At 41.6% G+C, this 25,877-nt stretch overlaps 2 protein-coding genes across 2 annotated transcripts in view; both read right to left on the reverse strand.

Moving 5' to 3' along the window:
• Nucleotides 1-2,600, reverse strand: part of LOC149071613 (uncharacterized) — a 32,603-nt gene extending 30,003 nt beyond the window's left edge. The window contains exons 1-2 of the mRNA XM_089247996.1: nucleotides 2,512-2,600; nucleotides 1,554-1,655 (exon numbers count right to left, since the gene is read on the reverse strand). Of these exons, the coding sequence (XP_089104122.1) occupies nucleotides 1,554-1,655; nucleotides 2,512-2,520 (111 nt within the window). The 5' untranslated portion in view covers nucleotides 2,521-2,600. The remainder of the gene's footprint in view (nucleotides 1-1,553; nucleotides 1,656-2,511) is intronic.
• LOC149071614 (uncharacterized) overlaps nucleotides 2,525-25,877 on the reverse strand; it is a 37,724-nt gene continuing 14,371 nt past the window's right edge. The window contains exons 4-11 of the mRNA XM_089247997.1: nucleotides 24,267-24,482; nucleotides 24,007-24,142; nucleotides 23,163-23,261; nucleotides 22,459-22,607; nucleotides 10,733-10,910; nucleotides 7,943-7,995; nucleotides 6,248-6,463; nucleotides 2,525-2,572 (exon numbers count right to left, since the gene is read on the reverse strand). Coding sequence (XP_089104123.1) covers nucleotides 2,525-2,572; nucleotides 6,248-6,463; nucleotides 7,943-7,995; nucleotides 10,733-10,910; nucleotides 22,459-22,607; nucleotides 23,163-23,261; nucleotides 24,007-24,142; nucleotides 24,267-24,482 — 1,095 coding nt within the window. The remainder of the gene's footprint in view (nucleotides 2,573-6,247; nucleotides 6,464-7,942; nucleotides 7,996-10,732; nucleotides 10,911-22,458; nucleotides 22,608-23,162; nucleotides 23,262-24,006; nucleotides 24,143-24,266; nucleotides 24,483-25,877) is intronic.

Genomic DNA, 25,877 nt, shown 5'->3' on the forward strand with positions numbered 1-25,877 from the left:
CACACACTTTCTTGGTCACTCACATGCTTGAGCACTTTCTTGGTCACTCACATGCTTGAGCACTTTCTTTGTCACTCACATGCTTGAGCACTTTCTTTGTCACTCACATGCTTGAGCACTTTCTTTGTCACTCAAATTCTTGCATCTTTTCTTGGTCACTTTTTTGGTCACTCAAATGCTTGTATAATTTCTTGGTTCCTCATCTGCTTGCGCAGTTTCTTCGTCACCCTTTTGGTCTTTCAAATGCTTGCACACGCTCTTGGTCACTCACTCACATGCTTTCACAATTTCTTGGTCACTCACATGCTTCCACAACTTCTTGGTCATTCACATGCTTCCACAATTTCTTGGTCATTCACATGCTTCCACAATTTCTTGGTCATTCACATGCTTCCACAATTTCTTGGTTTACTCCATGCCCACAAAATGTCACTCTTTTGGTCACTCACTCACTGATCTGGTCACTCGCTGTCTACGCAAAACCGTACCGTATTTATGGTTTCGCCGTCCTTCTCACATCTCACATTTTACTTCAATTTCCTTAACCCCTCATTACTCACTTTACAGCCACTTCGAAATTGCCCGCTTAGCCCCACCCCTATAAATACGCCTTTTCTTGGTCACTGTTTCAGTCACTCACATGCTTTCACTGAGGGTATAGCCCTCTTAGCGCCCCCCCCCCTCCGTGAATACGCCTCTGCCTCAGTGCCGTCTTAAAGCATGGGCCTATCGAGAAAAGGAGGGGCCACAAGAAATGGGATCAATAACAAAGGAGGCCTCACAAAAATGGGATCTGGTTGAGATTTTCGAAAATTTGCCTGGTAGGGCCTCAGAAAAATCATTTGGCCCGGGGGCCCATAATGCTCTTAAGACGGCCCTGCTCTGCCTACAAGATTGCTAACCTCGACTGAAATGTCCCCAAAAAGACAACAAAACTATTTGACTCAATAACTGTAGTTAGTTTGCCAAATAAGGGTGGATTGACATCTACAGACACTCACCGTGTCATGTCAGACACGGCACGCATTCTTTAACATAAAAACGACTGTCTGCGTCTGCGCAGCCACGGTACGATAGATATGAGTACGTTCATTGGCTCATACATTAAAGAATGTTTGCCGTATCGGACACGACGCGGTGAACGTCTGTAGATGTGAATCCACCCTTACGCTCCTTTCACACACAACGGATTCGTCCGTACGGTGACATTCCATTAGTGGCGTGAGCATTTGGATGGTAGTTTTCACATGATACGGACGAATCGCCGACGGCGTCGTTCTGCCGTCCGCTGCCACTACAACACACGGCTGCGGTGCCGTTTCGAAGAACACAGTGGCCTGCGTGACTAAATGCATGCTTTCACATGTCACGGACATTCAGCCGTACGGAGCTACTCTGTATAATAAATCAGAAAGCAATTATCTCCGTGCTGAGGATTTTCCGTACGTCCGACGCTCCGCACGGACGAATCCGTAGCGTGTGAAAGGAGTGTTACAGTGAAATACGTTTATCCGTAAAACGTGAAGATAACAAAAAGATCTGTTCAAAATTACCTCGAAATTCGTCGGAAAATTCTGGAGGATCTCGTTAAAATCCTGGAATTTGCCAAGGGATCTGCTTAGAAGGCCGTAATTTTCCTCTTTCATTATCCTGATCTGCAAAAAATGAACCGAGTGTGATGTACGTATCTTTTATTACAAAGCAATCAAGAAGACAACGCATATGTTCATGAAATCCGTCATTAGGGGGGTGTGCGACCCCGGGCCCTGAGCTTCATAGAGCCCCCCTTACTCGCGGTAAATTATTGGAGGCTTCCACTAATTCTGAAATTATTTCTTGCATTAATTTTGAATTTTCTCTGGAGGTTTTTTTCTTCATTAACATTAGAGCTACCGGAGTGTTGGTATATTTTTAGATTAAACCAAGTGCCATAAGAACTAGGGTTGCCTGTTTTGAAATATTTTCCTATGAGGGTTTTTAGGGAAAAAGCCCTCTCTCCCCCCCCCCCCTGGTGCCTCAAACCCGTAAAAAAATTGTGTTCATATTTTTTCGAAATTTACATTGCGTATTATTCATTGATTTCAAAATTTCGGAATGTGAGTTGCTCCACGACAATCAAGTGACACCTCCTCCTCCACCCGATACGGGAAAATAATGAAGGGTTACCAGGGCTGCCAGAATTTTCGTATATGAGGAATTTGATATAACACGTGGTGGGGGGGGGGGTCAAGTAACTGAATCCTTAGGGTTCCGCCCAGCTTCCATCCCAGCTGTAGCACACAAGAGATTTTACGTTTGTGACCTCTTACTTGTGACATTACTCACATTATTTCGTGAAATTTTAGTGCCATGGATTTCCGAATAATCCGCATTACAGCCAAAGAACCGTTTGGAAATGAACTGAATTGGATAATAATTACCAAGGAATTATACCCTTATATATTGTTTGTAAATAAACAAGAAGCTAATAGATAAGTAAAATAATGTAGTAACTGGCATATGGGGACTTACCTCTTGCATAACTCTATTCTTTTGACTCAGCAACTCTGCCTATGCGAATTAGAACAATGAGCTGGTAAGTTTCAAATCATGAAATATTATCAACGAGACATTGGCCACGGCTAAATGTGGTCCTCTGAGTCATCTCATGTGGCCGGTGACTTTAAATCTAGTTTTGCAGCGCAAATTTTTTAAATCGCGACCCCCCTTTGGACCAAAAAATAAAATTATCAGCGACCCCTGCATAGGCTGACCATATGTCCCATATGACATTACGATTTTTTTGCCGGTAGTAGATGTATTGTCCTGAAAGCACTTTTCGGAACGCTTCTTTCGACTTTAGTTAGATCATATTGACTACCAAAGATATTAAATTTTCATGTACAGGGTGATTAAAAAAAGAATCAACCGATTCCGAAATTATTCTACACTTGAAATCGATCATTAACAAAAATTGTTTATAAATCGTAGACCCATTTCCCCCGTATGTTCACATATTACTTATCAATCTGTTCTGTGTTCTTAATTTGTAAGAAATATGCAACTTTGAAATCGGTGATGCTAAGCCACCTTGTAAAAATACTACCTTGATATCGTCCGCCACATGCCAGAAGCACGAATGCACAAATTTTCCTTTTTTTTATCAGCCGTTTGGATACCTTGTTTTGCTACCTAACGCAAGTTGTGCCTGAAACGTGGGTAGAGCAAACATTCAAACTTCATTTCCCACGTTCTTTTTCTTTGCAAGGACATTGTACATTCGTGATTTAAGCATGACGGAGCCGATAATATTGATTATGTATGTTAGAAATATATAACATCCATATTTGTTTGGGGCATCTTTATCTCAGCCACCTCGTTGGGCATTTTGCTTGTTGTGGCATTGTACTTGTATTTGTATGAACAATGGCAAAAACGCATAATTGCACAGGGGTAGTTACTTCGAAGGAAACACCAAATAGACAGGTTCCATCTGTATTCATTCTTCCGTAATAAAATAAGTCTCGAAACTTTTTGAAGGTAGTAGTAGATAATGATAATGCTCGAGCGCAATGTTCAATGCGTGCAAACACAAATGCAATTTACACGCAGTATTCAACAAAAGAGGCACTCACCATTTTGTACCGGAACTCCGCGAAGAACATTTGATGTTGGTCGATGATGAGATGTAAAATGTTCAGACATTGGCAGACTTTGTCCGCTGTCTCCGCGAACTTCACAACAAAAGAAGAGAAACCATGAGATCCAAGCACAGTAAGTACTGTTGCGCAAATTTACTAGTACTTAAACTCTAGTATTCACGGAAACCCTTCAAGAATCGCTTTTTGAAATAATTCAGGACAGAGACGTCAGAGCTCCTTGAAATAATAGGTTGGCTCGTCCGCCATCTTTGAGCAAAAGTGTGACGACAGTTTTATCAATTAATACAGCCTATTGTTGTTCCCTATCCTGATTTTTTTTTTTTTTTTTGAACGAATCTCCGTGCTATCATTAGAGTGGCAAACCTGTTTTTTGCCCAAAGATGGACGATAAGTCCGTTTCCCTTTCATGGATACCTATGATTGATTCTTTTTTTCTTTTTTTGTGATTAATGTCACTGCCTGTGGTGATCACTTCGGCCATCAACCACTGACGAGTGCGCTAAGCACTCATATTGAGTTACAAGTTGGTTGGCAACCAATGTACAGGTACGGAGCGTGTGCAGAAAATTCATCGTCACGCAATTTACTGACACGACACTAGGAAAATCTACCACATGAAAATTCACCACTATCGCCAAAGTGACATATTGAGTAAGCAGGTGAGTGATTGATTACGTGAGTTCGGAAGTTAGTGAGTGAGCAGGTCTACTACTTCACCGCACACCAACTCCGGTCATATATCGCCATACGGTAATTTCCAACCATTGGAGTTGGGAGGGAAATGAAGGCTCCATCCATCGGTGGTCACCCCAGGCTCGGTAGGTAAAGAACTTGCTTCTGATGTTCTATGCCCGGATTCGAACCCATGGACCTTGATGGCAACCTTCACAGTGGAAGACGAACATCTTTACCACTGCACCACTCGGGCTAGGTGAGCAAGTCTGTCACTCACTCAATAGCTTAATCACTTGGTAACTCACACACTTGCACTCGGTTACTCATCAACTCAGTCGATCACCCATACGGTTACTCACTCACTTTGTCATTCACCCAATATCTGTGTCACTCACTCTCGGTCAATCATACGGACACTGACTCGCTCAAACCGTCACTCACTAGGTCACCCACTCAACTCACTTGGTCATTCATACGGTCACAAATTCAATCGCTCACCCACTAGGTAACTCACGCATTCAGTTGATCAATCGTGCGGTCACTCACTTAATTGCTTACTCACCCGTTCATTCATACGGTTATTCACTCGCTGACTCGCTCGGCCATTCGTACGGTCACTCGTACGATTACTCACTGGCTCATTTGCTAGATCATTCACGTAATCATTCGCTCACTTGCTCATTCACTTGGTCAATCACTCACCGGCAACGAACTGTGGATGGTGAATTTTTCCGTCGGCGGATTTTCCTAGCGGTGAATTTTCCTATAGGGTAAATTTCGTGCTGGTGAATTTTCCGTAAATCACTGCGGAAATGCATACGAGTATCTACTCGCGGGGCCGCAACTAGGATTTTTGCAGCCCGGGGAAAACATGATTTAGCCGCCCCCACAACTTTAGAAATCGATAATTTTATAACGGTATTCTTTGTTCAAACCGAAAATTGCCACCCTCTAAATTTTTAACATGTATTTTCTACAGAAATTTCAAATTTTTTTAAAATATTTTTTACATCAAGCTTTTGATCATCTTGGGGGTGGGGGGGGGATAGGGGCATCATGGGAGGAAGGGGGTCACGAATCCCCCTATTCCCCCTCCCCCCGATTAAGTCTCTGATACCGATATGCATTAAGAATTAGGAGGTGGGGGGGGGGGGCAGAGCTGACGGAATTTTGCCGACCGGGGGGGGGCGCAGGGGTAAAAAATGGTTAAAAATCTGCTGGCGTAATACTTGAACGACCCTTACACTAGGGAATTACGCATAATCACAGACAAAAGCGATAAATTTCAAGTATTTATCAAATTTACAAATTCCATTTGGCTATTATGCGTAATCGCCGGTAACAGCGATAATTTTTTTACTGCTTATCAAATTTACCAACGATACTCGTGTGTGGTTATAAAGCATAAATGCCGGTAAAAGTAATAACATTTTCGTATTTATCAAATTTACCAACGATGCTTGTGTGTGTGTGTGGGTATTACGCATTTTCCAGCATAGCCCAGGTCTTTGACCATCTGCTTGTATCTCTCCGTTGAGACAGTTCTGGTTAGGAGGAGGAAGTATTATGCATAATCTCCAGTGAAAGTGATAATTTCATCAAACTAACCACGATGATTGGTAAGTATGCATAATAGCCGATTATTATACATAATAACCGTTTCATCACACACTTACCGTAACATCTATAGTAAAAAGATGCATTTTCAATGGGGAGAAATTACTAATAGAAGTATAGAAAAATAAAACGACTTAGGTTTTCGTAGGGTTACAATAAAGCTTCGAGATTCGATGGCGAGGGGAGAGAAAAGAAAACACAGATAACTGGATTGAATTTCTCTCACTGGCGTTTAGACGGAATATTTCGTCCGTGGTCGTAAGGGGGGGGGGGGTTAAATCACGGTGATTGATCATTTGGCGAATAATTCTTACCTCTTTCTGGCATCTTCGCGCCAAGTGGTGCACGGAATCCAACGAGTAGGTATTTAGCCTTGTGGCGCGGAACGAATCGATCTGCTCACTTTGGCGTTGGGATAGATCTTCCATTTTCTTTTCGATCATCGTCAGCTTGTACATGATACATTCCACGCAGCTCGAGACCGTACTACTTTGCGGTTGCTGCACCGCGTCGTTGTTACCGGACGAAGGCTGGTTATGGAAGACAATGAATTGTTCAATTCTAAAAAGAGTAACACGTTGGTTGAACCATGCAGCACGTGATGAGCGAAATGGTAAGAATAGGGCAAGAGTTCTTAACCTATCGGTCGCGATCCAAACTTGGATCGTACAACTCCTCTAACAGCCAGGGATTGATTCTTGAACAATGAGCCGCTACCAAAACTTGTTTGCAGGACCTTCCTTCCAGTAGTCATACAAGCCCACTTATAGACAGGGAGATTCTTAAGCCATGATGGTCACGATCAACGCTTAATTCTCAGTGGCTTCCCAGATGTGTCGTACATCTCCACTAACAGCCAGGAAATCTTGACTTATGGGTCCCAACCCCTAACTTGATTCGCAGGACCTTTCGAGATGAGTCATATGAATCCGCTCAGAGACAGGGATTATGAGCTATGGGTTAGCCAAAAGCCCTATATCATTAGTATGAGCTACGGGTGACAACCCCTCCAGATTCGTATGGGTAACCGAAATGGATCTACAAATCTACTTAATAGACAGAAATTCTTGAGTTATGATCATGATCCAAGCTTGATTCGCAGCGGCTTCCTAGATGGGTCGTACATCTTCACTAGGAAATCTTGAGTTATGTATCCAAACCCAAACTTGATTCGCAGGGCCTTCCTTCCAGTAGTCATACAAATCCATTTACAGACAGGACTTCTTGAGCTATGGTCATGACCCAAAATTGATTCGCAACGGCTTCCTATATGGGTCGTACAACTATACTAACAGCCAGGAAATTTTGAGCTATGGGTCATGACCCTAACTCAGTGCCGTCTTAACGCATGGGCCCACCCGGGCACAGCCCGGGAGCCTCAGGAAAAGAGGGGCCTCACAAAAATGAGATCCGGTTGGAATTTTCTAGAATTTACAAGGTAGGGTCCCAGTAAAGCCACTTGGCCCGGGGACCCATGATTCTCTTAAGACAGCCCTGCCCTAATTGGATTCGCAGGACCTTCCGAGATGAGTCATATAAAACCACTTAGAGACAGGGATTATGAGCTATGAGTGACAATCCTACCCCCGTTCTCGATTCACATAGGTTTTTAAAATGGGTCGTACAAATCTACTTACAGATAAGGATTCTTGAGCTATGGTCGGTGCCATCTTAACGCATTGGCCTACCCGGGCACGGCCCGGGGGCCTCAAGAGAAGAGGGGCCTCAGAAAAATGAGAAGTAGTAGAATTTTTCTAGAATTTACGAGGTTCAACCTCAGAAAAATCACTTGGCCGGGGGGCCCATGATGCTCTTAAGACGGCACTGGCTATGAATCACGACCCAAGCAGAGGTTCCCTAGATGGGTCGTACAAATCCACTTATAGTCCTGTTATAAATGCAGTTAATTGCGTCGCTACATTCGCTAATTTCGAAAAACATTCCTACGGGTCACGATTGTTGTTGAGGAACATTAAGAACAACTGGAACAGGGAAACCGCGCTCATTACCTGTTCGTTTGATTTGCTGCTCGAGCTTGAGGCTTCTTTCGCATTTGAAGTTGCTGTCAAAGATACGTCATGAATGTTAAGTATATATTAGTATTTGCAATGAAATATATTGAGCAGGCACAAACGAGGAGCTTATTTTCAAAACGAACATTTCCACTTTTTTCCCGAAATGCACTTTTTAATGGTTTATGAATTTTGATGGACAGATTATGCAACTGGGATAATTCAAACGAGAATATTTTTTTGGTAGAAATTACAATGCAAAGTTAGTCGTTTCTATCAAAAGGAAACACATATCCATATTTTTTCCGTATACTTCGATATTTTTTTCATCTCGCGGTAGCAGACACCCATGGGACCGAAGATTTTGCCCGCTAACGAGGAGTGTCCGTTAATGAATGGTGAGATTCATCGAGTCCCGTCGATGTAGTTCAAAACTGTCATTCAGTGGAGGTGTCCGCTAACGGGAGTGTCTGTTATGGGAGGTTCCACAGTAGGGTGATCGTGCTTCTTATGTTAATGACGAGAGGGAAGAAGGGGTACATTCCTATTTCTGATTCAAACTCTCTGGAATTAACAGGTGATGTAGAAATTTCCAATTTTTCAGACTTGACCCAGCTCAAATTTTCATCTAAAGGTAGCATTCGCACTAATTTCCTTTGAAAAGAGGGAACATTTCCAAAATTCTGATGTGAATAACTCTCTTGAATGTTGATCGAGAAAAACACAGTATTCAAATATTCTTCTACCATTCATATATATTGCTACCTTTTAGGTTATTTTCTACCTTTGTGACGTTACTTCTACTATCAATTTAGCAAAAGTGGAAGTTTTTCCCCTTTTAAAATAAGGTCCTCAAATAAAACTATGGAAGAGGAAAAATAATCATTTGCGTGAAATAATCACAAATGGAGAACAACGATAAAGGCAAATACGCGAAAAAAATACGAAAATTCTGATTCATTTCGACACATTATGGCTTCCGTCTTGAGAAGATAAATATAACCACTATCCCACTGACCGGGGATCCCACTTTTGGTGGTTACCAAATCTTATCTCCCGTTTGCTCGCAGCGAAAAGAAAATATGCGTCTGCTTAAGCCAAACGTCGTGGTCAGACTGGAATTCGAGCGCCTGCTTGAAAGCCCAATGCGACGTTCGTACATATGTGGCGAGAGCATGTTATATAGTATCTCTCAGATGAAAACACGCTTGACTGTGAACTTGAAAATATCAGAACAATTGCCAAAGACCGAGATCGTTATCGAAATCAGCAGGAAATTCCGGATTCTGAGGGAATAGTCGCAAAAGACAGTGTTAAATAATTTCCCTTTCTTTTCAGTTGTCTTTTGTGAAAGATAGATGGCACTCAAACTCATACATTGCAAATACAGTGAAACTTAGCTAAGACGGACACGGTATACGAGAAGGAATACAAAAATAGTCCCTTCATTGATTAATGCTTCCATATGTGTGTGTGTGTGTGTGTTCACCTTTGTAAAACGGAAACCTGTCTAAAATGGACTGAATATTATTTCAGTCTCTTGAAATACCGTTTCGTAAAATAAAATAAAAAAAAGTGTGATACAAACAGGGAATCTGTGTTCAAATTTAAATCACCAAAAAAACAACTCTATCGTTTTCTATTATTTATGCTTTGCGCATAACTGTATACTACCTCGAACAAAAAGGAAAAACCATCCTCTCTCTATCTATCTCTCTTTTTCTCTCCTTCCGTTACCAGACTTTGAATAAAAGCTGACTCCACCGACTGGCGGTTGATCGACAGGCTGGGGGTGGGGGGGAGAATGGGAAACATGTTTGACTGTTAAAACAACTTCAACGCAGTAGCTGGGCTTGGGATTTCCGAAATGTTTTTAAGAACTCCGAGATGTTTCGGGATTGCCGAAATAAAGCGTATCTGGTTATACGACATGTTTCGACGAGATATCGCCACTGTAAGGAAGGGGTTAAGAATCAAGAATGCGGGAAATCGATCATCGCTGCTCCTTGCTGGCAGGAGAGAGCCATGGATTCAAATTTCAGGGAGCGAGAGTTTTTCACAAAATAAAGACCACGGCTGATTAAATATAGAAATACGAAGTCTGAACTTCAAAATTCGTGCTTTCCAAAATACATTCATAATCAACGCCACCGATCAGAGAGGCATGGCTAACACGTTTATTACGAGCGAGAATTGCAAGAAAATTCAAATGGACCAATGAAATAGCTCCATTTAACAAGCAACCAATCAGAACGTTACATTGGTCTTATATGCAGGCGCTCAGCTTGATTCTGACCCCACGACGTTTGACTCGAGCAGACGTATATTTTTTTCCGCTGTGCAAATGGGAGTTGAGATTTGGTAACCAACCCAAAAGGGATCCCCCCTGCCCACAGTCAGCGTGATAGTGGTTACATTCCAGTATCACCGAAGGCACTGAAAATTGTGTGTCGAAATGCATTAGGAAATTTCGTATTTTTCCGTGTACAGTAAAACCCGTATTTACGGACACCCACTCAGATGCGGTCACCCCCCCCCCCTCCTTTTTACGGCAATAATAATAATTTAGTAGAGAGATAGATAGATAATAGAGAGATAGATAGATAATAGAGAGATAGATAGATAATAGAGAGATAGATAGATAATAGAGAGATGTAGGTAGATAAGTAGATAATAGAGATAGATAGATAGAGGGGGAGAGAGGCAGACAGAGACAGTCACACACACACACACACGCACGCACACAGAGAGAGAGAGAGAGATAAATAGATAGATAGAGAGACATACAGTCACTTTCTAATATTACGTAGTTGGTGAGAGAATCGCTGTCCCTTTTGGTCATCCTGGAAAATTCTTCGGGCAACATGACTTCATCGCATATTATGCATTCACGATCCGTGCATACGGCCACGTCCACCAGTTCTTTGGCGTTGGATGATGATGAAGAAGAGATCTGCACGAGCTCCTGCAGATAAAAAATGGAAATAACAGGCATTTTATGATGACGTCGCACAGTGGGTCCAAATCACGAAATTAGTTGGAAAAATTACGGAGCTTCCCCCCCCGGAGGGAGCATTTATTTTCACCATGAAAACAAAAATTATATCCTAACACCGAGTGCACCATTAGCCCCACCCCAGGGCCGGATTAACCACTAAACAAAATAAGCACGTGCTTAGGGCATCAGTACAAAAGGGGCACCATAAAAAGATATCAAATGGTATTTTGTTTAATGTACAATTTTATTTCAATATCGATCATCCGATAAAAGATACTAAAATTTTAAGAACACTCGATTGTATATTTGGCGATCATTATCACAAGGATGGCACAAAAGATGAGAAACTAATAATATTGCAACCTAGAATTCACATTATTGCTGAGTTTTTCGATTAGCTTTTCACAATTTTCATAAAGTGCGCCCAGGGCTGTCTTGACATTATCATACGCCCCCATACAAAGCGATTTTTCTGAGAGAGGCTAAAAAAATTCCTACCTGCCTATTTGCATATTTACTCTTGAAAATCGGAACCAGATCTAATTGCCACTTGACACCCCAGTGCCAGAAGTGCCCAGATGGACCCATGCAGTAAACCAAGTTCTACAGAATAAGGACATGATTTTTGTGGGTCACTGTGCAGTTTGATCTATAGAAGTAAAAGAAATGCTACCAGGTGTAAATTACAATCTTGAGAATGTATCTAAAAGAACAAAAATACCCAATATAACGGTGATTCGTCAGAAATAAGATACCTACTGGTAGGGCCGCAACTGGATACTTGGTTAGCCGGGTCAACCACTCATTTAGGCACCCCCCTCGTAATGCTGAAGGATAGGTTAAATTTGCGCCCCCTTATGTGATGCGCCTGGGGCACCAGACCCGCTTCCTCCCCCCCCCCCTCCTCTAACTTCCAATTAGACAGTTGTTGCTCTTTCTCTTCTGAGCCCTACAAACAAATTACATGTTTTTAACTGCATTATTCCCTGAGATATTTAAATTCAAAAAATCGGAGACAGGCCCGGGCTTAGGAGAATTTCGCGGCCCAATGCAGAAAAACATTTTGCAGCCCCCTCTAAAAAAAAATATATGTAGTTGTTCCCCGACTTATAAACTTTTCGACTTACGAACGTAAATTTTTAGGGGAAATTGTTTTTCAGAAAGAACGCATTTTATTACACTCATTTTTTCATTATTTCAGGAACGCGTTGATATTCTGGATCGTAATCAAACACGATCCGTTGAGAGGGAATTGCATTTAAATTAATTTTACAAAATCCATAAATTATTAATAATAATTGGCGCGTGATCCACCTGCTGACACTTCATCGTGGCTCGAATCATATTGAACAGACATAAATTTCTGCCATACTTTTATACAAGTACAAGTACAAATACAACGCCACAACAGGCAAATTGCCCAACGAGGTGGCTGACTTAAGAACATCATGGATCCCCGAGCCATTTTTTGGAGGCCCTACCTACTACTGCTGCTACACCACACATGCACCCCGCCCACACACCCCTCGGAACCCCCAACGAATCGGTGCATGCGGGAATGTGCGTGTACGTGTAGTGAAACCTGACGTGAAGTTTTTTGTTTCTCTGTAATGCTTGTTATGTGTAGTGCTGCCATCTGCCACCAGTTTTTCTAACTATGAGTGAAGTGTTATGATTGAATGATTTATCGTTGTGGGACTGTTGCTCTCTGTGTCGAGACTTTTTAACGGGGAGATCGGCTCGCATTTGCGCCTTGAAGTTAGGAACCACAGAAAACCAACTTCAGCCGACCACCACTGTGGGGGTTCGAACCCGGATCCTCGCATCGCGAGTCCGTCACTATAAGCGTATTAGAGCGTTTCATCATCTCTTTATCAAATATACGTTAAAATTCGATAACTTTGATCATTTTTCGAATTTTTTATTGCTGTTTTTGCTTAATTAATTTAAATTAATAGAAGTAAAGGAATCAAGTACTGGAATTCCATGACCCCCACAAGGGTGGGGCTGACAGGCAGGATCGTCTTAATAGCATCAGGCCCCCCCCCCCCCCCGGAGCCAAGGGATTTTTTTTTGGAGCCCCTACCTGAAAAATTCAACTACGTCTCGTTTTTCTGAGGCACCTTTTCTTTTGAGGCCCTTTGGGCACGGCCCGGAGTGAGAGACATGCGTTAAGACGGCACTGCTTAATGTTCGCACGAGGCGTCCTCCTTTTTCAGTTTTGAATCTGGTAACCCTATCTGAAGACGACATAATCCGTATTTTCACTTATTTGTTCGATCATCCATACAGTCCGAATTTTTTGTGGAAAGAAATAATAATTTTTTCTACATAAAATATCGATTATTGCAAATGTACGAATTTTGTTACCGAAATTTCCGTCCCATAAAAAAATTTTATGCTAAAAAATAACAAAGAACTCTCTCTCTCTTTCATTATCGCATGAGTTGAAATTTCGAGATTAGATGGCAGCACCAACAGTATATAAATCAAGCCTTCATCGAGCTTATATTACTGGAGAGCTAAAGCCGGGTTTTTCTAGGAATAGGTTTTTTACGCAGCGTGAACAGAATTAGACTATTTCGCGCCGGCAGAAACGTGTTACATAATTACGATACGCGTTTGTATTTTCCTAGCGTGGCGCATCAGATCAGGGCGGTTATATTATAGCACATGACCTTGGCATCAGCTACTCTGTTGTCTGCATGCTCTGGTTTGAAGGGGAGAGAAAGGAAACACACAAGATTGAAGAGAACATCGGCAAAACGCGCGGCGCAAGACGCATTTGACTCCTCCAGAAGCAGTCGGCCAATAACGTCCGACGTAAAGCGCTGTCGTGAACCGTATTACACTCTGTAGGAAAACAGTCATGCTGTTTTTCTTATTGGTGAGTGCACGGCGTGCCGCGCTGGGTGATTAACGTTGCGCGCGGCACGGAAAACCTGCTCCTAGGAAAACCCGGCTTTAGAGGAGAAATCTGCGCCTTCACAGTGCTGAGACAACACCTTCTAGACTCTATAGAGCAAGGTGCTCTAGAAGGTATTGGCTGAGAACAGTGTCCACGAACATATTTCGTCGGAACATCACTTGACTCGAAAACAAATCCCCGTTATTTTCTTATGACATCCACAGGAATTTATAACAATAAATGAAAGAAATAATTTCAACATCGATGAGATAATTCCAAAATTAATGAAAGAGATAATTCCAGAATTAATGAAAGAGATAATTCCAGAATTAATGAAAGAAAGTATTCTAGAATTAATGCAAGAGATAATTCCAGCATTGATAAAACTGATAATTCCAAAATTAATGAGAGAGATAATTTCAGCAGTAATGAAAGAGATAATAAAATTAATGAAAGATAATTCCAGAATGAAGAAAAGAGATAATTCCAAAATTAATGAGAGATAATTTCAGAATGAATGAAAGAAATAATCACAGCATTAATAAAAGAAATAATTTCAGCATTAATGAAAGAAACAAATCCAGAATTGACAAATTCCATAAGTAATGAAAGAAACAATAATTATTTAAAAGAAATAATTCCAGAATTAATGAAAGAAAATCCAGAATTGATGAAGGAAAATCCAGAATTGATGAAGGGAAATTTAAGAATTGATGAAAGGAAATTTAAGAATTGATGAAAGGAAATTTAAGAATTGATGAAAGACAAATTTAAGAATTGATGAAAGAAATTATTCCAGTATTAATGAAAGAAATAATTTAATCTTTTTTCATCTTTATCGATGAGTTCTCTATCTTTTTTTAATCTTTAAAACCCAATATTTAGAGATAGGCTCACCATATTTCCTAGGAAGAAATACGGGAAATTGGGACTCCAAATACGGGAAAATACGGGACATCGCCAACTTTCGCCAAAAGTAAACAAAATTGCCAAATATTGGAGAAATAACTAAAAACCTCACAATGGCGGGAAATAAAGCATTACTGCAAATTGCAGTGGATTTAAATGAGTTCCACGAAATAAAACGTTCACTAAGACAAATGCGAGAGATTAATATTCTTATTTATAATTGTAATTATCATAATATAATTTATGAGTGGGAAAATAATTTTATTCTTTGACTTCAATAAAGAATAAAAATTCAAGTTAGCTTCGTGTAAAAACCGGGACACTTTTGCTAAAAAGTCGGGACGCCCAAAAAAACAAAAAAAAAACTGGGACTGTCCCGCTAGATACGGGACGCATGGTCACCCTATTTAGAGACCGAACAGAACTATGGACAAGTTGCCAGGCGGGAACTTTGTTTTCACCGAGTCCGTGATTTCCTTGCATTTGATGTCGCTGCTGTCGCGGCGGCTCTGGATGCTCCTTCCAGTAATATAAGCTCGATGAAAAAATCCCTGTCGTCTGCTTCTCTCCAGGTCACTTGTTTTGGACGTCTCCTCGTGTCCGGAAGAAATTACTGAACTGAAAGTTTGAACTTCCAGTTCTGTTTTTGAGCTTAGCTTGTAGGGAACCGAACAAACCGTCTGTCGTCTGCTCATTAAGAGGTTCTTTGTTTTGGACGCCTCCTTATGCTCAAATAAAATAATCGAACTTTCAGTTTGAATTTCCAGTTCAGTTTATGAGTTTTGTTTATAAGGAACTCAGAGGAATAAAGAATATAGTTTTTTTGAATTTAAACTTCATCACCACAAAAGTAACTTTTAAATTTGAGATTAGATGGCAGCACATTACTATAAAGTGGAGTGTGGAAAAATTCACTTTTTACGATCTTACCTGTCCTTTGCTTGAGTGGAGAATGTTTTTTTCCTTTCTCTTGGATGTCTCTTTGGGTCTTGAAAAAATTACTGAACTGGAAGTTTGATCTTTCAGGACAATTTATAAGCTTTGTTTAAAAGGAGCAAAGCTGAATGAAGAATTTATGCCTGAGCTTCGGATTTTGAAAGTAGATAGCAGCGCGAACAGTATTTTTAAAAATGAATGTCTTAAAGAGCAGCGGTTCTCAACCGGTGCTCCGTGTGAACTCCTCAGGGACTCCGCGGCGGCTCCAGAAAAATACAAAAAAAAGTAAATTCGGGAAAAATAATTATAAGTATTTTTGAATAATAAAATAATAAATCAGTAGTTTTGATGAATGAATGAAAAATAGTTCTACGGGGCTCCTCCACAGAAATTATATACCAGAAAGGGCTCCGCGAGTCAAAAAAAAAGGTTGAGAACCGCTGCTCTAGAGTATTGAATTAATTTCAATTCCCTTAAAAATGTTAGGGCCATTGTGAATCGCTGCAAATGCTACAAGGCAAAAAAAAAAAAAAAAAAATGCTATTGGCGGACGGCGTAACGTTTCGAGTCACCCGGTATATACGGGACTCATTACTTTTCAGATACAATATCTATAGGACGTACTCGCCTAGCGGGAAGACTGAATGCATTTATCGGACCCGCAGCAGGGGTCGCTAGGCTGGGATCTTTGTTGCCAGATTTTTCACTGGTCCCTCGATAAAGAATTTATATGATGGAAAAAACAAAAATTATAAGAATATAGGCTGAAGCCTTTCAGCCCCCACAGAGGCCGTGCTATTTGTGCAGCCACATGGGGCACCTCTCTAGGAAAGGGTGCCAAATCCGAGTTGGAAATTTAAAAAAATTTGTTGAGCTGAGAAACTATCATCGGAGGCACCAAAAATAGATCCCGCACAGGCAGAGATTCCTCCCCCCTTTTCTGCCCCTACCCATTTGTACATCAAGGCCACCTTAAGACCATCGTAGACCTGCGGCCACAACTAGGGGTTTGGTCAGTTGTGTCAAGCAAGCATGTTGGAACTCTCTTGTCAGGTTGAAGCAGAGTTGGAAGCAATTCAGAAAAGAAACCATAATCGGTGTTCTTAACTAGGGACGGTTCTTTGACCGTGCGACCTGCGTGGCTGTATGGGGGCACCGCCTGGTGCGGATCCAGGTCGATGTGGCGGGAGAAGCGAATTTTCTTGAGGCCCCACTCGTGGCCTGCAGGCGATGTGGGTCTGTGCATCATCTATCATTCGTATTCTTTTGTATCTTTTCATAATTGCATTATTGTCTGTATGCTCATATGTATATACTGTATATACAAATACAAATACAACGCCACAACAGGCAAATTGCCCAACGAGGTGGCTGACTTAAGAACATCATGGATTCCCGAGCCATTTTTTGGAGGCCCTACCTACTACTACTACACCACACATGCGCCCCGCCCGCACCCCCCCCCCCCGGAACCCCCCAACGAATCGGTACATGCGGGAATGTGCGTGTACGTGTAGTGAAACCTGACGTGAAGTTTTGTTGTTTCTCTGTAATGCTTGTTATGTGTAGTGCTGCCATCTGCCACTAGTTTTTCTAACTATGAGTGAAGTGTTATGATTGAATATAAGTTGTATAACTAGTTTTCATGGCCCCACTCGTGGCCTGCAGGCGAATTGCGTCTCTGCACCTGCCCATGTTCTTCATATCTTTCTATTGATATATCATTTCATGTAAACAAGTGTGTGTGTGGGGGGGGGGGGGGGGTGAAGTTGTATGAGCGGTCCTGCTGCTGGTCGACTTGTGGCATGGTGTGGGTGGTTTGCTGATGTTGGATGTCATTGGATTTCTCCACCGTGGCCCACGTCTCCTGCGACGGACCAGCTTATATCCTCTAGTGGGACAAGAGGTCACGGTTGGTCTGGTGGTGGGAGAAGCGAATTGTGTTCGTTAGTTTAAGTTCGTTGGATCGTCCCGTATTTTACGGGACAGGGAAATTTTCCAATATTATTCGGTTCTTACCTATCGCCCCCCCCTCCTCCTGGATCCGTTCCTGAGCAAAGGCAGACATCTTCAGCTGCTGCGAATGGAGCAGAGGCAGAAATATTCAGCTGGGAAAGAAGCTGAGACAGACATCTTAAACTGCGAAATGAGTGGAGGCAGAAATATTCAGCTCCGAAATGAGTTGAGGCAGAAATATTCAGCTCGAATGGAGCGGAGGTACAGGCATCTTCAGCTGCGAATAAAGCCAAGGCAGAGATCTTCAGCAGCGAATAGAGCCTAGGTAGAGATATTCAGCTGCGAATGGAACAAAGGCAGGTATCTTCAGCTTCGAATGGAGTGAAGGAAGGCGGATCCAGAGCGATGTCTCGGAGAAGCGACTTCCTGTGTTGGTGCATCCGTATTTCACGGGGCACACAAATTTCTCCCATATTTATTCGGCTCTTGGGAGGGGCGATCGCCCCCCCCCCCCGTCTGAATCCGCACTTGGGCACTGCTCCAAGAGGAGTGCGAAATTCGAGTTGAAAAAGTGAAAAGCTTTGTCGACAAAAAAAAACGTGGGCAGGGGACTTTTTCTTGGGGCCTCTTGAAAAGATTTATTATCATGCAAAATAAGTATATATTTTTTTGTAAGCCCCCTGTTCTCTCGAGGCAGGACTCTGGTTGCCCGAGCCTTTTTACGGGCCAGAGTCCATCCGTGGGGGCTCAGAATAATAGGATTTGGTGAACTTTTTTTCGGAGCATTTTTCAAACAAATTATTAGGTAAGCATTTTCAGCCAGAAGGGAGGACGGTGGGGGCTTAGATATATCACTTTGTTCTGGTGCCAGGGCCGTCTTAAGAGAACCATGGACATGGAACCCGGGCAGGCAAATTTACATATATGCTCCTCTTAAATTTCAGCTATATCTCATTTTTGTGAGGCCCCTTTTCACTTGAGACCCCACGGGCCGTTCCCGGGTGGGTCCATGCGTTAAGACGACACTGCTGACAGGGATCCAGCCCTGGGATCCGGGACTTTAACTATCATTTAATCATTTTTTATCATCACACAATAAATTCATTACAGAAGGGCCCGTGAAAAGTCTGGCTTGGGGCCCGCTAAAGATCTCAGCTTAAGGGCCCTGCTCCAGGATGTGGGGAGGGGGGGGGGATGTGTAATTCACAAAAATAAAGAAAAACATTCTGAAACACGTTAGAACTACATTATTTGAAAATGTAGATTAATTTAAAATTACTACAGCATATTCCGCTTAACGGTCGCACTTGAAAAGTTTTCTCGCTTAGTACGACTATTTTCGTGATCTCCCAACTCTTACTAACACTTATTGAAATTTCTCGTTTAAAACGCTTTCCTCCCAACAACGTTTTCATGTTTTTGGAAAACGCTATAAGTGGGATTCACTGTATATGAGCTCTTCAATGTTATTACTTGTGTTTCTTGCCACAAACACAAAATCCAAGATTGTAATTTCAATATTTGATTATTCAAATTCGAAATTCAAAAAGCCGCTCTGGAGTAGGGGTTGTGCGGAATATTAACAACACTATCTGCAATCAGCCTCAGATATAATTTATTTAATAGTAGGCAAAATGAACTACCGGAGCTGTAAGCAACGTAGCCTACATCCAAAATGTTCGGAAATTTGTGCTCTTAAATGTTTTCACGCATGAACTCTCTATTCATGAACAGGGTCGGTTCTGGACATTTTTAAGTGTAAGTGAATGATGTTTTGGTGATAAAAAAAAATCACCCCTTTCAGTTGGCGCCTTTTGCGGCCGCGTAGTTCGCAGGATTCAAGATCCGGCTTCTGTTCATGAAACAATATGTGTCTAATGTTGGTACTGTACTAAGTGAATAATTAGATTGAGAAAAACAAATCAGAGAAGAAACGTCTTACCCTTTTTTGGAAGTTCAGGAGTAAAAATCATCAAAATTTAGAATTTACACATTGTATATCCGTCTTCTGGAATATATGAGAGAATGATTCATATGGTAATGTTTGCGACTGAAAAATTCTCAAGCCTCTTTAGGGAAACATGACAGTTCAGAGGTTTCCAGGAAGGCATGCAATTAACACTCCAGAGGACAGTCGAAGTTGCCTCGCTTCGGGAGCAATCGTCATCTAGAGATATCCCTGCTACAGTCTACTATGGAACATCAATAGTGGAAGCCTCGCCGAATGAAACTACAAACATTCACCTTAAGCGCACTATTGGTACCTCCAGACCAGATGGTGGTAATTCCAACGAGAGGGGAGGTTTTCAAGGGAGAAAAATTGCTAGATATCTTTTCTAGTCTCCTTTTTCGTTTGATGCTCTCATCATGTTTTTTTTTTTTTGGTTAATATAGGCCTGCTATTCTTTAAGGGCAGAAAAAAACTCCAGATTTTTTTCTGGGATAAAGAATGCGACGACCTGCATAACATACACTCTTTTATCTTTTAGAAATAAGCTACTACCATACCTAATAACGCTTAAAATAATATTGTTGGGGCAAGGGCGTAGCGGGGGGGGGGGACTTGGGGGTCTGGTCCCCCCCCCCCCCGAAATGTGAGAAAATGACCCAAAAAAGGAAAAAAGATGGCCAAATCCATTGTTCTCTCACTTTGGTCCCCCCCTGAAATGAAAGTGGTTCCCCCCCCCGAACGAAATTTCTGGCTACGCCCCTGTGTTGGGGCTTTAAACTGAAAACCTCCTTTCACAACCAATAATAGTTTAATGGGAAAAAAATTGAATTTTTTAATCTAATCTAAAAAATCCATAAGTCCGGTCCTGATCGGACACAAGTTGGGAAAAAACAGCATAAATGAGGGAAAGAGGCAGGCCCGTCATTTGGGGGGGGGGGGTGAGTTAGTTAGTTTTAAAGATGTTATCAAAGACTTTGAGCTAGAAAAAAGGTAGGAGAAAGCTTTTAGTAAATATATAAAGTGAGTGCTCAGAGAAATGCCCAGGTCATATATTCAACCGTAGACACAGTCACGGATCCACAGCGATGAATCAGGAGGGGTGGCTAATTGTGTAAGATTGTCCTGTATTTTACGGGACAGGCCAAGTTTTACCATATTATCCGGATTTTGAAAGGGGTGATTACTCCCCCCCCACTTCTGGATCCACTGCTGGTCGTAGATTAGTTACTTCTGAAATACAAAGTTTCATTCAATGTTTTTTTCCCCCATTAATAGATTCAACATTGTGTAAAATATACGTATGGGGGGGGGGGGGACACTAAAACAATTTAAGTGCTTAGGGCTTTCAAACATCTTAATTCGGCCCTGTAGCCCCCAAACAATTTTCATTACAATTATAATAACAGAACTTCAGAATTCTAGCTTATATCATACCACGGGCAGTACCATTAACATCTGTAGACCATTTATGACCAATCCATGACCCGCGGGCAATAGAATTATGATGTCCTCTTAAAATCTCAGTAAGAAATGGGAGAGACCATGAAAATTAGTCGCACTAAGCAGTAAAACGTTGTATGTGCGAACGTTAAAAGCGAGGACTGTAAATCAGTGTTCATGCAAGTACTTGTGGCTATCATAACGTAACCCTCGACACATTTTCAAACGAATTAAATGGCCCGCACCACTCCCCGAACAGTTGAACAACCTTGTTTTACATGTTGTGGATGAACGTATTCCATGATCCATTTCAGCCTTCGTTTTTGTAATAAAATTTTGAAATGGTCTGACACGTGACTCGCATAACGATTTGTGGGGATGAAGCTTGTCTTTCAAAAAGAATACAGTTCTGTTGATCAAACAAATTTATGAAAGTCACACGCAATTTTATAAATTTCCCCGAACTTAGAAGCATTAAATTTCATTTGAATATGAAAACGTTTCTTGTCAGACACTTTTTTCAGAAAATTTTAAAATTTAAAGGAATTCCATGAAAAGTGATAAAAACCAATCAAATTTGTTCGGGAATTCTTTCTTTTTCATTTTTGAATGTTATCAACCATTTCACATGGAAATGATCTACGGGCCATGACAAAAATTCCGAGGGTCATGCGTTGAATTCCCTTGACTTGAGTGATCCGGATCAGGGGCGTACGCAAGATCGCCCTTTGAAGGGGATCCCAAAAATTTTCTACCTTTGAAATTACTATCCTCCAAAAAGCATATAAATTAACAGAATTTGGTTAATAGATCATATAAAGGGTATTTGCTTTGAATATTTCAATTTTTCCACCGAGGTATTAATTTTCTTTTCTAATTTTTGGTCGGCTTATGGGGTGGGGGGGTGGCGGCACAGGCTACCTGAGCAACCCCCCTTCCCATCTGCGTACGCCTCTGATCGGGATATACACCACGGGTAACCTAAGTGATGTAGAGCTGTACCGTGGGCAGCTCAAGTACCTCAGAACTATGCCACAGGTCACTCAAGTGATCTGTTAGTATGCCGCGGGCTGCCTAAGTGATCTGGAACTTTTTTTCGCGTCCCACTTAGTTCATTTTCACAAAATTAAGTTTGAGGTCACGGGCCACATCATATGACTCCGAGGGCCACGTTTGACCAGAAGAATATGGGTTTAGCGTGTATGGCATAAACTAACGAATTCGTGTGTATCTGAATTACGTTACTTGGGATACTTTTTCTAATTGGAAGTTATTGCTCTAGGGGGGGGGGGGGAACGGTTTCCCAGTAATTTGTGGCAAGGGGATTTGGCATTTGCACTCTATGTAATCCGAAGTAAGCAACTTACGTGTGGGCAAATATTTTAGCACAATATTCCTGTACGTCTCTGACTTACCTGACTCGGAGTTGCTTCGGACAGAACTCCATTATCCACGTGTGTTGGAGGTGTCCGTTGCGTCTGCTCTGGAGCAACTTCATGACTAGTATGTGTTGGAGATGTCTGCAGCGCCAGCCTATTATGGCCATCCTTCTTGGCCGAAGTCACTGGAATTAATTAAAAAAAACTCAGCCATTGCCATTGAGGAAAACAAAGCTGTCTACAACAACATGAAATCAGTATTATGATTCAGAACCGCAACTACGGATAGAAACCGCTACAGGAGACATCGAATTAACCATTTTTACCTTTCCTTTGACAGCTCATTCACATTACGGGAGAAGGAGCCAAAATGCATGCTTGTCTCAGCTGACCACCTACAATTTTTGTGTCTATTGAGGGCCAAAAATTGCCAAAGGCCAGTAAAGTTGTTAATTGCAGCCAGGAAGGGATCCGGGACGATGTGTCGGGATCATGGGCGGAGATACGGGAGGCATCACCCCCTCCCCCCAGCGTCAAAGTTGGAGTCGACTGATCTAATGTACATATGAATTGACATCATTATCATCATCGTGACACCCTAGCAATAATGACCATGCCCCCCCCCCCAGACTTCCAAGTCTATACTTCCGCCTATGGTCGGGAGGGGCAATTTATTGTGTGGGATCGTGGGGAATCGTCCCTATTTTACGCGACAGAACATTTTTTCCATCTTATTCTACTGAATGTATAGCGGATCTCCGCCTGAGCAAAGACCAGGTGGAAGTAGACATCTTCAGCTGTGTAGACATCATCAATAGTGTGGAAGTGGACATCTTCAGCTGCGAATCAGAGTCATAGGAAAACAGACCTACATCTTCAGATACTAATGGAGCAGAGGCAAGCATCTTCAGCTGTGAATGGAGCGGAGGCAGGCATCTTCAGCTGGAAAATATACAGCCAAAAATACTGGAGGCACTCACGAATCCAGGGCAACGTAACGGGAGAGGCGACTCACAGTGAGTATCGTTCGATCGTCCCGGATTTGACGGACGCATAAGGCATAGTCGAAGGCGAGTAAAGATGTTATTTACCGCCAAAAAACAGTTGTCATAGCAAGTGAAGTTGGATATTCAAAGCCAAACAAAGGTAAAGGTATTGTCATTTGCAGTCAAAAAAGTTGTCAAAATCAAGTAAAGTGGACATTTTTAGCCAAAAAATCGTGGGGATACGATCACCATCGATCGTTCTCGGCGCCTGAGTTTTTTTTTTGTAAGGATCTGTAATGCAGCCTGGGGCGCCATCTATCGGCGCGATTTGTAACTAAAATCTTGAGGCTTCTGTATTATCATATTCTTACGGTTTTTTTTTAAAATAAACATACCACTAGTTTCATGCTTCTAATCTATCACCGTTTCCGAGTTGTTTGTTTTCAAAGTTAGGGGGGTCCTTCGCGAAACACCCCCGGTAAAAGAAATTTTCACGTTGCTTCAGCCAAATTTTTCGTTTATATCTAATCTGTTTCGTGAATACGAAAATCTCTACATATCAGTCATAATATTTTCGACCACTGTGTCAGCATTTTACCTTCTTTAAATTTGTCCTCCAGTAACTTATTCTTCTCGACAGCCACGGACAGCTCAGTCTGTAGAAGTAAAACGTACGTCTCGAGCTCACGAGTGGTCAGACGCGTCACGATCTCCGCCGGATCGCACCCGGAACACTTGAAAATATGCATAACAGTAACGTCAAGATTCGTGGGAAAATCTCGACACACAATTTAAAAAACTCGAGGTCACTCAAAAGAATACTTAAAAAAAATCTGCAAAAAAACAACAATATTTCACCGAGTTCTTGAGACTCCTTATAAATTCCTTAGTGGCCTCATCGTGCCTCTTTCCTCCGCCTTTTTCCTTGAATATTTTGTCGTCCCGTAACCACTGGAATGATTCCCGGTAGGACTTGAGTTCGTTTTCTTGCTGACGGGACCTCAAATTCATCTTCTTGATGCCTTCTTTGATTTCAGAAAGTTCAGACTTCACCCTGCCGACTCTACTTTCCAACTGCAATTCAAACATCGTCAATAAGTTCCCAGAAATAATCAGTGCCGTGTTAATGCATGGACTCACCCGAGGACGACCCGGGGGGGGGGGGGGATCCTCACAAAAATTAGAACTTGTTGAAATTTTACGGAATATTTTTCCCCTTAGAAAAATCACAACATGATGCTCTTAATACGGCCCTGGAAATAATTTAAGCTGATGTGTGTACATATTTCATCGTGAAAAATGCAGAAAACGAGGGTCGTACATGCGGGGAAAATTGTTAACATCGCCAATTCTCGCTAAATAAATTGCCAAACGTTGAAATTAGACGTCAGTATGAATCAAGATTCAAGTATGGACAATCCCAGAAACTGCTTGAATGGCCACGGCTGACTCACAAGGCTAACGAAGCCAGAGATAATGCTACTTCATCCGTCTCTACCCAGGGAATATATTTTCTTACGGTTGAATACATTCCCTACGACTATAGATATATGCCCTATGCTTATCCTATATAGATTAATAATAGTATATCTTTAGTCTATGGTTCATCCCCAGCGCGTCAGTCGGAATGTATCACGTGACAAAACACATCGAGTCGGCCATTCCTGAGGTACAGACGGATTAAGTCGAGTGATCTCTTATCTTCCCTGGCCTAGAATTGAGTCAGCCGTGCTACGGCAGAGGGGGTCTTCAACATTTCCCGGGTCGTTCTTCAACCTCATCATAGAGCCAAGACCACAACTTAGGAAACTTTGACATAATTATGCATGAAATCTGCATTAATTTTAACCCTGAATGAAATTATTTTACAGGTTGTTTAATTGAAGCGTTGAGATCAAGTGCTCCCGAACACGAAATCGGACAACAGGATTGGACACCCTTGGTGCTCGCGAGCAACATGTTGAAGATGGCTGCTTTATATGGTGTGCACATAAGTAGGCTGACCACATTTCATGGGTAAATTACGGAAAAATACTGGACATACGGAAAATTTAATATACCTCGCCAAATTAAATTGCCAAACGTGGGAAACGTCGCCAATTACGGTTAAAAATTTGTTGTTGGCAGGCTACTACAAATGACAGTATATTGAAATACATTTCACGAGAAAAATATATATATATATGAGATGATATATTTTTATAATTATATAATATATAGTCATGCATAATAATTCATATAATTTATAAGAGAAATAAATACTATCTTCAATACAACTATTTCAGTTAAGAATGCAAATTGCTGTAAACTTCGTTTTAAATAAGGGAAGAAACAGAACATTTTCATGAAAGAGTGAGGTGAGGATATTCGAAATTTCCTGTGAAAATGCTGGACTGTCTATAAAACTACGGGTCATATTGCCACTTTTCATATAAGCCATTATAATCATTATTGATTATAATGGCTATT

The sequence above is a fragment of the Pholcus phalangioides genome, unplaced genomic scaffold (genome assembly GCF_987345545.1).
Source record: "Pholcus phalangioides strain wild (caught in Gottingen) unplaced genomic scaffold, Ppha-v1.0 ptg000018l_1, whole genome shotgun sequence".
NCBI classification, from domain to species: Eukaryota; Metazoa; Arthropoda; class Arachnida; order Araneae; family Pholcidae; genus Pholcus; species Pholcus phalangioides.